The 17,155-nt window shown below is 33.7% G+C and overlaps 1 protein-coding gene across 1 annotated transcript; it reads left to right on the top strand.

The window, feature by feature from the left end:
* Positions 1-6,874: 6,874 nt before the first annotated feature.
* On the top strand, positions 6,875-15,676 carry LOC145572260 (uncharacterized). The gene is made up of 7 exons (XM_081631253.1): positions 6,875-7,109; positions 7,260-7,330; positions 10,853-10,961; positions 11,351-11,433; positions 12,634-12,792; positions 13,961-14,062; positions 15,182-15,676. The coding sequence occupies exons 1-7, from the start codon at positions 7,037-7,039 to the stop codon at positions 15,332-15,334; spliced, it is 750 nt and encodes a 249-aa protein (XP_081487379.1). The 5' UTR covers positions 6,875-7,036; the 3' UTR covers positions 15,335-15,676.
* Positions 15,677-17,155: the final 1,479 nt, after the last annotated feature.

Below are 17,155 nucleotides of genomic sequence, written 5' to 3'. Positions count from 1 at the left end.
TTTTTAGGAGTAACCTTGATCCCCACAATAATCATGTGGCAAAGGATTTTCTGGTGACTCCGCAACAGGGGAATTGAGGTTACTAGAGTGAAGATGCTCAACAATGAGATGAAGGTCAAATTGAATACGACTTGGGTAAGCAGCCAGGGAATGAGTATGAGTGGACAGACTTCATTCATACCTTCATAGTTAATATGAATTTCAATAGATTTCCCTGGCAAGGAAATCCACAAAGAGCCTGGAAGGGGCTTTTTAATAGAGATGTTGACACAAACACGAGCAAAATGCACTTTAGTTTGAAAAAGTGTAAAATCATCTAACTTGATGAGATTACCAACAGGTTTCAAGATGTTAGGTAAGCAATTAGAAGACCAGAATTCAAGAGGAAGCAAATAGATATGAACCCATTGATCAATGGTGTCAATATCAGTAGTATAAGGACAGAAGCCTCAAACCCAAGGGTTGAGAACAAAATTGAGACCTTGCACAAACCAAGGCCTCCCATTCCAAACAACATCCTTATCTTGAGCATTGTAAAACTTTATAAGAAACCAGCCACGGCCCATTTCTGCCACAGAGTACTCTTCTTTTAAAAAATTCCAATCTTTCTTAAGCTTGGAAATGATAACACGGAGGGGAATAGAATCACCAAAAGGTTTTCCCACCAGACAACGCTCTTCTAATAATTGAAGCACATGAGGATCAGGAGCTTGAAAAGAAGATTGCAAATTAACTACAGGAGGGGATTTTCTAATGGGAGACAAAAGTTGATCGTCGATAGTTGGATCATTAGTTGTAGAATGGGTAATGGTAGCATTATCCTTACGTGGAAATTCCAGAGAGGAGGATGAAGGGATAGTGGTATAGGGGTTAATTCCAAAATCATCACCAGGAATAGGAAGAACTCCACTCTCTAGTAATTTGGAGCCAATAGAGTGACTGGAAGACGGAAATCTCGTGACACGATCGGCATAGGTGGATTGAGAGCTAGGGATTGATGACATTAGGTAATTGAAAATTGGGTATGCAAAAAGGGCAGAGGATGATGATACGAACACATACATATCTAAGATATATAAATTACTCAATAAAGAATTAGCATAACCAGAGAAAACCCAGAAGACATGAGTCAATGAAATAATTATTGTATAAATGCAAATAGATCTCCAATTGACACAGATAAAACTACATGACTCCTCCCATAAAAAATTATGAAAGCTTGACACATAGCTTATTAATAGGCGATAATTAAAGATTAGAGTGGTAATTAAAAACCAAAATAAAATTAGAAGAGGTTAGAGATAACTTACCTGAAATTCAGCAGAGATGTGTCGGTAGGATTGAGGTTGAAGGTGCCATATATAGTTTTGAATACTCCTTGCTATTGGAATTGAGAAGATGCAAGTTGATGAAGGGAAAAAGACAAAAAAATTAGGCAAATTGATTTGATGAATTGAAGTTTGGCAAAGTAGCAATGTCGGTGGAGTAGAATGGACGAATAGAAAAGGGAGGCCTTTGTGACTTGAGAGCCTTTCTCCCATACTTTCTCTCTCTAGAGTTTTCTAAGCTACTCCATTGTTTATAGCTCTTAACCTTGGACAATTTTTCCTTAACTAGGGAGTCTCTTGCGCGCGCTACACGTGCGTACTAGTATGAATTTTAACGTGTCATTCTTGTTTTGAGATGTGGCAATGTGGGGGTTTTTGTTTCAAATAGGTAATGAGTTTGAAAAGAAATGTATATTGGGTAAATATAATAAAAATTGATAATAATGTTTTTAATAAGGTAAAAAAAATGAAGTGTGTGACTTTTGTATTTGGACCAAAGCTAGGTAAGATAATTTCTTATTGGTTATTCATGAATTGGACCTAATTTAGTAACATGTTCATTTTAATAAATTTACTATTTGTTATTATTACATTTTGATTTGATATGGATAATTTAAATGTAGTAAAAAAATAGGACTTTTAATCTTTTTTTATAAGCCTATAGGTTTTGCAACATTTTAAGAGGTTTGTTTTTTATTGTTTTCTACGCAAGGAAATAGGTTAGTAAGCTAATTGACATGTATTGGCTTTTGTACTTGGACCAAAGGTAGCAAAGATAATTTCTTATAGGTTAACCATGAATTGGGCCTAATTTAGCAACATCTTCATTTTAGCAAATTTAATATTTGTTTTTATTAATTATTTATATGGATAATTTTAAATGTAGTCAAAAGACAGGAGTGCAAATATTTTAATAAACTTATAGCTTTTGCAACATTTTAAGAGGTTTGTTTTTTATTGTTTTCTATGCAAGAAAATATGTTAGTAAAATAAGTAACATGGATTGACTTGTGTACTTGGACCAAAGCTAGGAAAGATATTTTGTTATGGGTTATTCATGAATTGGGCCTAACTTAGCAACATGTTCATTTTAATAGATTTATTATCTGTTTGAATTAATTTTTTATATTGATAATTTTAAATGTAGTCAAAAGCTATGATTTTAATTTTTTTAAAATGCTAAAGGATATCAATCTCTGATCATGCGGGATATGATTTTATTATTTACTTAGTTAGCTATAATCTTCTATTATTGTATATGTATCTTCCTTATTGTAAAGTACATATATATGCCTATCTTATATAATCTTCTATTATTGTATATGTATCTTCCTAATTGTACAGAATATCTTTAGTCAAAGATATGATTTTAGTATTTACTTAGTTAGCTCTGCTAAACTTTAGGAAATACTTTTAGTATATAAAAGTACCTTTGTGCTTTTGTAAAGTCAATGAAAATAATACAACATTATTCATTCTTACAAATAGCTGCTCTAATACCATGCAAAATAATATAGTGTAGGAAAAAACAAAGAATGGTGTAGTAATGTAGTATAATCATGTTTGTAATTCAATGTCTTTCTAAAAATTCAGTCAAGTACTTGATTAACTTCATCATATATAGAGTAGATACACATTCAATAGCCACCAATGCACTGCCTGGATCATCACCCTCCTAATCAGCCTCAACAGTACTCGTAGACTTTCAGAATGCAGCAGCCTGCCCAAGGGATAATTATTCATTAAACTGACCACTTATTAAATATGAAGTGTCAAAGAACATTTAGAAAATAATTACCAAATTCTGGTATAGTCTAAAAAGCATAAGGTGTCATCTCTTCCCCAAAACTTGTCAACAATAGTCTCCAGAGTGAATACAAGGCCTTCATTCTCAACCTCGTTCATAAGTTTGAAAAATTCTAAGAGAACAAAAGCTCATGAGAAAAGGTGGTAAATGAAAAAGTCATATATAAAATGAACCAGGTATCTAAAAAGTTTATTCTTGTTTCAATAGCATAAATTCCCTTTTGCTTTCCTTTGTTTTGGTTTAAGGTTATGAAAATAAATACATTGGCAAGAAAGGCTTCTATATAATAGTTCCAATTAATTTCCTTCCAATATTAATATACTATATCCCTGAAATGCTCAAGAAAAACAACTTTTCCAAACTAGGCCAATCTACTCCTCCCTTCCCCTTCATCAATGTTTTCCACACACGCAACATATTCTAATTCTTTCAAACTCCATATTAGTTAACTGAGTGAGGGATACCACTTAATTACCATCAAACCTATGTTACTTGGACTCGGGTACCTATGTCCGACATGGATATGTGTCCAGCGTTCGACTCGGCTATGTGAAAAAAATTTCATGATTTAGAACTAAAAGTGAAGTGTCCGGGTGTCAATACCCATATCCGAGTATCGAGGGTCCTACATAGTTACGTGAGGTCTGAGTAACATAATCATACTATACAAGAATAAAGATAATTCATTTACTTTCTTTTGTTTTCAATCCACTCCAGCAACATAGATAACAACCCAAAAGCTGAAAATTACTACTACTCTTTAGCTGACAAATCAAATTCTAAAATAAGCTTTTAGAATCCCAGGTTCAAACAATTGTTTTCAAATGAAATCAGGTTATGTGCAAGCAATTTATTTCATATTATTCTTCATTACATGTAGCCTAAAACAACAATCTACATACTGTCACTTCCAATTCGTAAAAGAATATCTAAAGCTGTAATTACTAATTTGAGTAACTAAACTCAACTGGTAAACTTTGTAACTTGGATTAAGCTCAAAACCCAAACATTAAAATTTCACCTACATCAGTTAGCAAAACCCAAACATTATAATTTTACCCCATTGTTAAGTCAAAACGGGACTGCCAAACATCATACACGAAGAAAATCATACGGAGTATAATTTAACAAAATCCCAAGTTTATTAGCAAACCCCATCATAATTAACATGCTTAAACCACAAAAAATAAATCACAGTCCCTAATATGAACAAAGGAATTGAACCCCTAAATGTGAAATTCAGACATTTTAAAGAAAAATAAAAACTTACCTCGGGCTTCAACAGAGGAGTAAGAGCTAAACATGGAGAACTTAAATTTTCAATGGTGGTGATGAAAGAGGAGGAGAAGAGGAGAAGGAGGGAGATGAAGTTGTGTCTGTGTAGACACCTGATTGTGTCTCCCCATAAACCAAACCCAGTGATGAGGACCTTTCACGTCACTTGAATATCGAACGAAGTGAAAGTGTGAAAAGTCTTGTGATGCGGTTGTTTTAATAAAAATAACTCTTCTTTCTATTTTTGAAAATGTACTTTATTTATGAAAATGTCCAGTCCAATTTAGTTTGATCCATGATAAAGGTCCATTAATAGTGTAGTTGGGTTGGGCTCGAAAAGAGCTTTCCAACGATATATTAGAAGCCCAATTCCGATGAATAATGAGGAAGTTATAGCCAAAATACTAAATTGGGCCTGAAATGGTTTTATGGCCCAATGATCTAGTGGAGAGCCCATTAATTAATATTTCTAAAGTTATTAGGATTGATTTTAATCTTCTAGAATAATCTAGAAGGTTGTTTTGAGTTCTAATGAGATTAGGATTAATAATTATATCTTTTATAAAAATAAAGAATTCCATTTGGATTAAAACAAGTTTTTTTAAAGAGATTAAATCCGATTTTCAAAGATAAGTACGGACGTTGTTGATCAATTTAATTAGATTAAGGATTCTGTACAAGTTTTTAGAAAACGCGTGAATCAGCGCGTAACGACAAAGTTGGCGCTATACGACAAGTGTGTTGCATCGCGCTGGACTCTGTCGTTCTGCGACAGAGGCAGTTTTACTCCTAATAGGATTCGGTCTTTTTCTGATCGTTTCCGGGTTATTTTCTCTACAAATAGGGTCGTATTTCCCCGTTTTTAATCATCAACAATCATCTTTCTCTTCTCTCTTGAGCTAATAGCTTTTCTTTCTCTCTTTTCTAAGCCTAGCCTTTTTATAAATACAATAATCCTCCTTCACGAGACTTAGACACACCTAGCCAAGTTCGAAGTTGCCTTCGCCCTAGACGTGAAAGGTTGATAATTTCTGAGAGTTTGTTTCCAAAACCATATTTCAATTATTTAAATTAATTGTTTGATTTAATATTTTCATTGAAGTTACTAACGTGTGTATTGTTTTGATAGAAAGAGATATGAGGCAACAAAGTAATTAGTTTTATTGCTAAATCTATTGAAATCATGCTTAGATTATTTTAATTCCTAGTATCATGTTAAGATGTCTTTATTGCTTTCTAGTATCATGCTTTGGTTACTTCCTATTTTCTTATATCATGTTAGTATCATGTTAGGGATAAAGCTTTGATCTTTATTATTTAGTGACATGCTAGGATTTGTTATTAATCTTGTTAGTATCATGCCTAGGATCTTGCTAATATTATTATGCTTTGAGATTGAATATTGTTTTTATGATGATGATTTGTTGTATCAATATTTATTATGTTGCTTGATATATTATTGTTATTGCTTGATCACGCCCTCTCTTGTAGGTTTAAAGGGAATTTGTACTTGTAATCACGCTTAATAAGATAATTAATAATTTTATTTAGGTTAATGTGATTTTATTTTAAGTGATCGCCAATAATAGATTTGTTTGTGCATTAATATTCAACCAACATAGATTAAACAGGTTTAGGATTAATATATTGATTGTATGTTAGTCAGAATGCGCACATGAATATGAGAAGAATAAAGTATAGGCCTATTTTTAGGGCAGGATCAATCTCTTTTAGGTTGGATTTGTACCTTCATCCCCGAATATTCAATCATGGTTTCAGACCACTATGGAGTTAGCGATTTCATGGATCGTGAAGGGGTGTAATCTTTACCCTGTGAACGGTTTACAAGTTCCTAAAACTTGTTGGCGACTCTTTTGCTCTAACCTTCTTCCCTTTGGACGCCACCATACTTAAGTATATGATCACAGTGGGGCTCAAGTGTGGGATGCTTGAAATATTCCTTACAGGCTGTAGCTGGTTTGCTTCTCGATCCATCAACATTCAACACTGGAAATCTGAAATTAGAGGAGAGAGAAAGGGAGGTAAGAGAGGAGATGAATTCGTGGCTATGGTGAAGAGGCGTACCCAGCTCATCATACACATGGTGCTGCACTTGCAAATGTTTGGAGGGCAAATCAGGGATTACACTGTAGATAAGGAAAAACAAGGCAAAATCTAAGGGTAATATAGTCAGTACACTTCATAAGGAGTTATATTTTTTAGTGTCTTGGTGCTTTTACAGGTTAAGGATAAGGATAAGGATAAGGATAACGATTATACCCGGCATTTTTTTTTTGTTGGTGTAAAAATTAATAGTAAGTTAAAAACTCAAAATTGACATTGTCTTACAAAGAACAAATGGTAGAGTGGTGGGAAAAGTAAAACCAAAGTATATTCTTATCCATCAATATTCGACTTCAACTTTCGTGTAACACAGAAAAGCATATTCTAACATCTACCATTCTAAATTTCTACCTCATAAATTTCGTGCAATTTTTTCTTCACACCTCTATTTCTTCTTTCATCTTCAGCTACCATATTTTCTCCCTTTCTCAAAATTCACGAACCCTAATTTATGATAAACTAAAATCAGGGACAAGTTCTTCTCAATTTCTTCGTTTTAATCATGGCTACCTCTGACATTTTCCAGAAAGACAAAGATTTGCTTCTTTATACCTCCATTTTCGGAGATGATGAAGGTTTGACACCCATTTCCATAATTTTTTTTCATAATTTTTACGCTTAATTATTATCTGCTATTCGCAGATGTTACTTGCTGAAGATTAATTTTGTGATGATTTTGTTTTCATTTTTTTAAATTTTTTTAATTTTTTTTGTTGTTGTTACAGGAGATAAAGTTAAATCTCGGGGCGCTTTGATTGAGAAGAAGATCGAAATGCTCGAGGGCTTAGCTTCCAATGTAAATTTCCTTTCGTTTTTCGTACTATGATTTTCTGTTTATTCATGAACTGCATTTTATGCGAGTTAAAATATCAAATGTTACTATTGTTTTTCACTTAAATATTTTCTGTTGATATGGAAGCGAAGCCTGTTATTATGTTTTCCGTGATGGCTATTTTATGTATTCGGCGTATAGAAAGCCGCAACGGGATGAGGTAGACGGGTTGGGTTCCCGTTCTTGATGGTTGTATAATTAGCTCATAACTAATATCTCTGATACTCTGATGGTTGTGTGTATCCTAAAGTAATCTATCATCTTCCCAGTTGTTCTTAAATAGTTTTATTGTGGCAAAACTTCATTCTAACAAGTGTGTATCTTTGCTATTTTTCGTATCAAAAAAGGATTATCTAATTTTTCTTTCCATTCTTCTATCTTCATGTGGGTGGGAGTCTAGATTTCATAAACTTTTGTTCTTGATTTTCATCAGTAAATGCAGACAGGCCGCATGTGCTGTAGCTAAAAAGTTTTTGATGACATACTTATGCCATAAATGAAGGTTCTTGGGCATTTGATAAGGGCCTAGATGTCCTTAGGTCCCCAAATTGCTCCATCCCATGTCTTGTGAATTTGTTGATAAGAGGTGTAGCTATAATTGTTTGTGTTCTTTTGCCCCATGAATTTATTGCTCTTGTTTGGTGATTAGAATTTAGCAGTTGCTAATGTTTACGGTGGAAGTTGTGCAGTGAATTTTCATTAAGAAATGATTGTCGTTATCAATTAAAAGATTGATAAATTAACGTAAATATTGTGAAGTAAATGACTACTTTGTTTGTTAATGATTAGTTTGTGTTAGTTTATGTAATACTTACTCTGTTTTTTATTTGTTGACACATTTCATTTAGGTATATTTGCCAACACATACTTTCAAATATAAATATCTTTAATTGTGTATTAGCAAAATATAAAATTTTGATATTCGGAAACTAGACGTTGAGACGAAGCTAAGAAGACCCTACATGACTATTTTTTTTATCTAACATTAAATCACAAAACAAAGTCACACTAGGTTATGCGAATAGTGCAAAACGTGTCATCTAAAAAAAACAGAGGTAGTACCTTTTTTTTTTAGTTTGAATTGAAAAATAACCGAGTATCAACTAGTACTAAAATTCAGTCGGGTGTGCTCAAGTGATAAAGCATTCATTGTACATCCTCATGTTTCTTTTTAGTTGCATCACTTTCCTAAAACGGAAGTTTTAAATTAGTTGCAACACCTATCTTTGTAGTTAATAAACTCTCTCTATCTCTCTCCTATCACACGAGTCCATTTATTATTCCCTAGGAATCTGCAATTTGTTAAGTGATGCAACTGAAAAAAAAAAAAAAAAATAGAGGACGTACTTGTTAAGAAGAAAACATTCAAATAAATCAACAACAATCCATCACTATATCTTATATGCACAATATAAAAACAAGAGTTGCACAATATCAATTTAAGCATAAACAACTAACATTAGATCGTGTATCACTGTTAATACTATGAGCATAAGGATTAGACAAATCACCCCATTCACTTGGTAGAAGGATCAACCAAATTCTAAAAGGATCGGTCCATGGTAAATACCACCAACATCCTTTGTATCATGACTTAAACACTTCAACAACCTGTCCACCTCTTCCTTTGTAGTAGGATAAACACTAGCATAACCTGCACATATGAAGATATAATTGAAACTAAATTGCTAGGGTTATCACCCATAGACGAAGAGGAGGGTTTGGGGTAAATCTCTACGATGGTATATCTAAAACAAGAGATCTAAATTGGTATTTCTTTTGCCTTTGGTCAAAGGTATACCCTACAGGTAGAGTTTAGGGAGTCTAGGTATATTGAATCGGGATTTTGATGTAGATTGAGGATGATAGGATTATGATTTATGCTTCATGGCTTGTGGGAAAGATTAAGACTTTCGGACTTTGGTATTTCTTATAGGAAAGACTTCGGAGGGGGAGAGGATCGATTGGGTCATGCAACAATATAGATTGGATGGTGAAATGCTTGCCGATGAAGGCGTGCTTTAGAATTCTTTGAAAGGAGTGATTTTGGCTGAAGAGTGGAGAAGGCTATGGGGCTCTTTGTGTGTAAGAAGAGTGATATAGGGTGTGCTAAATAGAGATTTCAGACTTGTGTAGCATGATATGGGTAGCATCACAAAGAGATTATCAGTGGAGAAGAGCACTTGGTGTACCTATGTACAAAGTTATGACTGAAACTAAACCGTCAGAACTATCATCAACACAAGTATAACCTGTATCATGCTACACAAGTCCATAATCTATATCTGGCACGCGCTATCTCGCTCATTTTCCACGAAATGAGCCCTGTAGTTTTCTCCATTCTTCGGCCTAATTCTCTATTTCAAAGAATTCTAAAGCTTGCCTTTATTAGCAAGTAGTTTATCATCCCATTTATATTTGTACTTGACCTATTCGGTCCTCTCCCTCTTCTGAGCCTTTTGTTGTGGCTTCTCCAAGCAATATCGTCGCCTTTATGGGTAATCCATACGATAAAATTGCTTCCATGGGTACTCCATATTGCAATGTTTGTGTGGATGTGCCAAATGATGTTTATATCTGAGATGTGCCAAATGATGACAGGGTAATGTAGGAATTGCTAGTGCCTTTTCTTCTATTGAGGATGAGGTAGACAAGCTATTGAATTGTTGTTTTACGGATAATGCAAAGGGTGTTGGTGATATTTGTAAAATCAGAGCCTTTAGAGGATTTGTCCGATCCTTTTATCCAATATAATGACTGGGGCTATTTGTCTTAGTTGTGTTTAGGAAATAAAAATTTTGTATATTGGGGACAATTATTTAAACAAATGGTTTTCTTGCCAACACTAGAAATTAGTTGCCCCACTTATTCAAATACCCACAAGGTACTTTACGCTCTTGAAAATGAAATTTTATGAATTACCATAGTCTCAATTGCTTTGACTAGGGTTTTGACTCATAATAGATTAATAGTATCTGAATTGGGTGGTTGGGCTATGCATTTACTATAGTCATCCTTTTATCAATCCTTATCTGGTTGATTACTTTAATTTTTTACGTATGTATTTTATATAGACATATGTATATCGCTATATCTAATCTGATTGTCTGGTACATGATGTATGCCCCTATAATTTCTTTCCAATGTACTGAATATCAAATTACAAAGTAAAAGGGGAGGTATAGATTAAGAGCCGAGGAAGAGGGATTATGATCTTGGTGTAAGAATCATGTGAGATATGTCTTTTATTGGTTTGTATTTCATAGGGATTATGATCTTCAGTATGTTGTATTCTTGAATAGCATATTGCTTTTTTTAAACTTTTAAGATGTTTTATTTGAACATAGTTACTAAACTTACTGAATGTACTGTGTTACTGTCACACCTAGGCCATTTAAGTGCCCCTTTGTATGGACTATATGCTTAGTGCTATCATTCTTAATTCTCTTCTTGCCCTCTTGGTTTTTCCTTTCTAATATGATGCAGGTTGGCAATCGACGGTCACGAAGATTATTGAATGACCGACTTCTAATGGAGCTCGTCCCTCGTCTCAATGCTGAAGAAATTAGGGGATTATTTGCTCCACCACCCTGGGGTAAGTTGCTTCATATTGAGAAATTTGTTTTAATATAGACAGTTTCACCAAGTGCCCTTGGTATTTTAGTAAAATTCATTAGGGTACCCTTGACAAATTTGGAATTCACAAACTACCTCTAAAGCCCTTGAGGTATTCTAGGATTCCATTTTGAGACAAATCCTAAAAAATGTTAACTTTATGTGGTTGTCTGAAGTCTGGTTACTCTTAAGAACTACAAATTTCTGCCAAAGAACTTCGTTAGGGTGTTTTAACTCATAATATTGTGGTTATTTATGGTTTTTGATATTATGTAGCACTTGTATGTAAACATTAGTTGATCAGCTTTAAAGTAACATTTCCCCCATTGATGGTTTTATTTCTTGTTATTGATGTAAAGTTCGTTGCAGGTGAGGAGGTTCCATTATCATCATTTTGCATGGCAAATGTGGGGGATTGGGACAAAGTTAGGAATACAGACATGGATAAAGAGGTCATTTGCTTTCTTTCTCATCACCACCCTTTCTCGCTTCTTTTATAAAAAAAACATCTAAGGTAATTAGATTTGTGCCTTAACTTTGAAGTTTCAGAAAATTTGAGGATCCTTTTGTGTGAATACTCTGGTTTTGGTTTCCAGATATTGACAGTAGTATGTGATTACTTGCATCAATTGCCCATTATATTGTTAATCTTGTGAGTCCTCGTAATTATGAATAATCAGGACTAGATTTCTCAAAAAAGCATTGTTCGCAAAAATATTTCGTTTTCTAAACGAGAAAAGCTGGAAACTCAAAAGCAGAACTGAACTAGTTTTAAACAGACAATGTTTTGAAACTTATTGTTATCAAGTTATCAACCAACATTGTATTCATGAAAATGAAAATTGTAATTGATAATAGCATGGACTGGAGCATCACTTCATTTATTTTACATTTTTTTTTCTTTATTGTTCCATGGGCATTTAATGCCTACTATAATAGCATATATATATTGCTAACAATAAGTTTTGCTTTGTGGATCATTGAGAACTTGTGAACGATTAAATATTCTTCTAGGCGTTCTTAGACGTGTTTCCCGCTTATTTTATTATTCTTGTTTAAAATTGAAGTATTAATTCCCTGTAAGATTTTTTGGGTTACAAAAGTTGATTTCTCTTCCAGGTTTAATACAATTTATAAGAGTAAAAATTGAATTGTATCTATATATTATATATTACTGAATATTAGTACAAATTATTTTCAATTGATTAGCAAATTTTGAAACAATGTATAGTTTTTTTTGGTAAAAAGTAAGCTATTATTTTCTAAATAATTGGCAAGGGGACAGGCTAGTTTTAGTAGGCAAAAATCTTCAACTTATGGGGAAATGCCCTCTTTCCTGTGGAATGGTCTCTTAAGGGAAGACACTGTTGTCCAAGACCAAAGCAAGATATAATGAAGTCATTGAATATTGCGAAATCTCTGTGATGCATTCTCAACATCACAAGCTTTTAAATTTGGAGGATCAGTTACAGTTAGAAGTCAGTAATAGTCATTGTTTTAGCCAATTTGTATATGAAATTAGAACTGATGCCTGATTTGTACTGTGGGTAAATGCTAAATTATTGTTTATATCATTTTTGAGCAGCACTTGTTTCCAAACTTTGCAACCTCAAATAAATTTAGCAATTTCAACAACTTTTTTTGCTTTATAGGCTAACATGTTGAAGGCCATAATACCAATTTCTCAGAAGCGTAACAGCCCTATCGACGCTGATAAAATGGCAGTCATGAATGCATGGCATAGAATTGATTGTCGAACTAGGGAAGCTTTTCGACGTAGCTACCTACCAGAACTCGTTGAGGGCTATGAGGTATCTGTGTATGCCATACAATTTATGTTTATTTTTATGTTTATTTTTATTTTATTTTATTTTTTTATGTTTCTCTAGGGATGTTTTGTGCTTATGTATTCCCTATATTTTTATGGTTTAGCCCATTCATTGATGAGATTAAAGCTTGAACTTCGTTTTAACTACATAACCTACCCTATGAATAAAAATTGAGTGGTAAAGTGCAGTTGATTGGGTTGAGCTCACTCAATTTTTTTAGAATTAGCTATCTAGTGTCTTTTTTTATTATTTCTTTTCTGCCAACGTGCTTTGGTGGAGGCTCTCCTCACTTCCTAAGCATATGGGCCGTTTATACTTTGCTGCACCCTGTTGTTCCTGATGTGATGAGGCCTGTGACTTGGCATGCCTTTAAACCTAAGGTTTCCTTAGGAACATGATATTACATGTAAAAGTGTCTGATTAGCAATGAACCGACTCTGCTTGTTCTTTTTGCTCAAGTGTTCTATCATTTTTGGTGCATATTTTTAGAGTGTGGTATGTGGTGAACATTTTTGTAGCATCTTAATCGACATAGAATCTGTTCCATTATATCTGCTTCTACTTTATGGATCATACTGATTATAATCATTCGTATAAAGTCAAATTCTGCGATTTTCTCTTTTGGGTACATGTTCTGAGGGAGTCTGTTAATCATAAGTTATATGCTTTGGGAAGTAAACTCTGGAGGCCATCAAGAACATTAGACCTCTGGTTTTGTTAATGTTTCTTTATGCCAGGGAATTAGTGATAAAATCCTTATATTGGCGAAATTAACCAAGTGCAGTCAATTTTTTTTCTTCTTTTTTGTTTTGTTATATTTTATTTTATTTTATTTTATATTACTTTATTTTATTTTTTTATTTATTGAATTTTGATTCTCCTTATTCCTAATTGGAAGATTTAGAACTTCTATATTGATTCCATATCGGCTTATAGTTGTTTCTGAAGCTTGGTATAGCAGTAAAATTCTGTGCTTCTTTTAGTTCCTTCATCTCGCAGCTTTCCTAAATTTAAATTAGAAAGCCATGAGCATTTTATTTGAACATTTGTTATTGTTGCTATGCTTCCCCAACCTTTTGCAGCCCCCACATAAGTCAATTCGTGCTCCTTGTCTTGCAAATTTCTGATGCTATCATCTCTTCCCTTGCAGAATCGCATACGCTCATTTATTGGGAATGACAATGGTTCAGAAGATCTGTTGCTTCAAGTCCAAGATCCGTTCCACAGGTTGTTGCTTCATGGTGTGTGTGAGGTAATAGCTTCCCTCTTTTTTTTCCGGCAGTTTGGAGCTTGTTTGTAGTACTTCTTGGGTTTCTAAAAGGTATAGAGGTTTAAGCAGGAGTTGGGAAGTGAGGATGTGTAACGAACCACTAGCAATAACAGCTACTATTAATCAGCTAGGAAAGGAAGAAATAAATTTGAGGGAAGAAAGGTGGGATTTTTCATTCATTCAAGCAAGTTTCTTACTAGGGCAGCTTGAGGCTGCTACTCTCCTAAGGGTGACTTGAGGCCACGAGTCTCTAGGATTTCCTTACACAATAATCAGCTACCTAGCTCTACCCCTCTCTTCCCCTTTTTATATGTACACTCAGCCATCAAAAAAGGATCCCACCTAACCATTTGTCTGATATGCACCATTTGGCTGCTGTATGGCTGCATAGGACAGCTTCCCTGTTACTTGTGCTGCTCCACTACCCTTGCCCTTCAAGGCTCCCTTTGCTCGTCTGGTATATGTGATTAGCCCACGTGGTGGCTGATCATCGGCTGGTGCATTTGTGATCGTTGCAGGATGATATTTTTATTATCTGTAAACTGGATTGGGGTTGTATAGTTTTTGTGGGCAAACTAAAAATATGATCTAAATTTGAGGGACGTTATATAAAATCTGAGAATCTGAGATAACTGATATATGCAAGTCATGAAGTAAATGAGAATGTGCACAATCACTGAAGGTTTGTTTAAGTGATGAGAGATGCACTTGGTGAATTGAAAGTCCCAAAGTTCTCATCCCACCACAGGTTCATGTGGGAAGCTTGCCTCTCCGTCCCTCCTTACAAATTGAGCTTACTCATGACATGCTTAAATACCTGAGATAGGTGTACAGAGGCCCAGACCCCATCAAAAATTGGCAGCTAAATTGTACTTTTATAGTTATGAACAGAAGAGGGAAAAAGAGGATTTTCTGTAGGGCACCCGCACCACCATGTTTTTGAATGTATATCTTTGGTAGATCAAAGAGACTTCAGATACGTAGTAAATGTCGAGTAGCTTCTTATTCCCTTGTATTGCCTCTTCCTTTTTCTGTAAGATGCTAATATTAAGCTTTTGAGTAAAATAGTAACCTCGCCTTTGTAATTTTGTTGTGGAACAGTTCTATGATTTGATATCAGTTACAGAGACACAAAGTAGAGGCTCAAAAGCGGTGAAGACTACAAAGATAAAGAAGAAAAAATCAGGTTCATTGGAGATACCTAGCCTTACACTGTCCCATTTCCTGAAAATGTCCAAAGAAGGGATTTGGTGACCCTGTGGGAGGCGAAATTTGTTGTAAGTTGCAGAACTGGTTGCAATTTCCGGATATGTGAACTCTGTTGCTTAGTCGGAAACTCTCTTATATTTCTGACTGTCAATTTATTTCAAGGATGTTAGGGAATGGCTGTATCTGTAAATAATTAGTGTCAATTAATTTTCAATCATTAATAATTTACTTTTAAAAAATAACATCTTTAGTGGTTAAGAGTTTTAAGACTTGTAAACATCAAAGTCACAAGATCAAAATTTGTACAAAGCGTGTTCTAATTTTTAATTGTATGTGAATGACAAGAAATAAAACTCCTTAAGGGGAAGTTGCCGTGTTACACCAAAACTTTGTTGATGCACTAACATCCAAAATTTGATACTTCGTTTGTCTCATAATGTTTGTCCCATATGGAATCAATCACATAAAATAAGAAAAGAAAAATATTTGTAATCTAACATTAAAATACAAAATAATTCATAATTAGTTTTCTTTATTTAAGTTCTTTTGTTATTTTTTTTTTTTTGGGTAAAGCATAAATCATAATGCATAATTCAAGGTAGAGATTTTCTTACTTAAATTCATGTCATCAATCCACAACCAATTAATTCCAAAAAAAATTAAGTTAAAAATAGAACATATTCAACATGGGTAGATTTTTTTGAAACACCCAAAATAATATATGAGACTAACACTGTGAAATAGAGAGAGTACTATTTTTGAAATTTCTCCTTTATCCTATATATTACCTTTTTTTTAGAAAGTTCTACTCAATTTTCATTTTAAATTGTTTCAAAACATTTGACTCAAGGCCTGTTCACTTCAGCTTAATTTCAGTTCAGTTCAGCTCCTAATTTCCTTCTTTCATAAAATATTCATTTCAACTCTATTCAGTTTAGTTCAGTTCAGTTCAGCTCAAATCAATTCAGTTCAGTTCAGCTCAACTCCAATCGGTTCAGTTCAGTTCAGTTCAGTAAATGTGAACAACCCCTTTTATAATCTCATTTTTAAAACCTCCTTTACTACCTTAGTAAAAATCAGGTGAAACACACCCTTAATGACTTGCCCTCCGAGTCATTTGACCCATCCCTTCCCCACCCCCCACCTTCTCCGCACAAAATAGTTGTACATTCCTTACACACTTATTTTATCCACCTATTTCTTACACTTATCATCAAGTTTTTTGACTTCATTTTTTTCTTACATGCATCGTTTCTATACATTTACACCTAAGGGAAAGCAAAATAGAATTCTTTTTATCTTGCCCATTAGCACGAGTGTGTTTAAACTTTTTGGTATCCTCTTGTGTAAGGCCTTGTTTACTTCTCATTAAAATAATATATATATTTTTTTCAAAAAAATTAGTATAGTAAAAAATAGCAACTGTAAAGAGGAAATATAATAGAAATTAATAAGAATAATTTTACTTCAGTAAAAATAATGAAGTTCAACAAATATTTTCATTTCAGTAAAAATAAGGTGATGTAAATAGGGTTCTAAAAGTGTGAACTTTGCTTTTACTTAAAAAAAAAAATACTTTATATATTAGCATCACCAAATATCTTATAATCAATCATCTTCTAAGAGCACCAACATTTAAGAGGATATCTATCCTTTTAGCTCTCCTTTCATTTACTTTTTATCTTCCTCATGAATGTTGGGTTTGCTAAAAGGATCCTATCTTCATTAGGAAACCAGCATTTCTTTTTTGTGGAAAGGAAACCAAGCCTCGACCCACGTGCCAAAATGTAAACAAGAAAACAAAAGAAAAAGAAAAAAAAAAAGAAAAATGACCGTTTGGAGCAAAATGCCAAAGCAACGACCAAG

The sequence above is a fragment of the Chenopodium album genome, chromosome 12 (assembly GCF_948465745.1).
Source record: "Chenopodium album chromosome 12, dcCheAlbu1.1, whole genome shotgun sequence".
Classification (NCBI taxonomy): Eukaryota; Viridiplantae; Streptophyta; class Magnoliopsida; order Caryophyllales; family Amaranthaceae; genus Chenopodium; species Chenopodium album.
The sequence above is the reverse complement of the archived record's forward strand: the minus strand, read 5'-3'. Positions and strand labels throughout refer to the sequence as shown.

Bases quoted from the DNA above. Each gene is read 5' to 3' on its own strand.
- LOC145572260 (XM_081631253.1), top strand. From the start codon at position 7,037: ATGGCTACCTCTGACATTTTCCAGAAAGACAAAGATTTGCTTCTTTAT. The intron at 7,331-10,852 runs GTAAATTTCCTT...AATATGATGCAG, and splicing joins TCGAGGGCTTAGCTTCCAAT to GTTGGCAATCGACGGTCACG. The intron at 12,793-13,960 runs GTATCTGTGTAT...CTTCCCTTGCAG, and splicing joins AACTCGTTGAGGGCTATGAG to AATCGCATACGCTCATTTAT.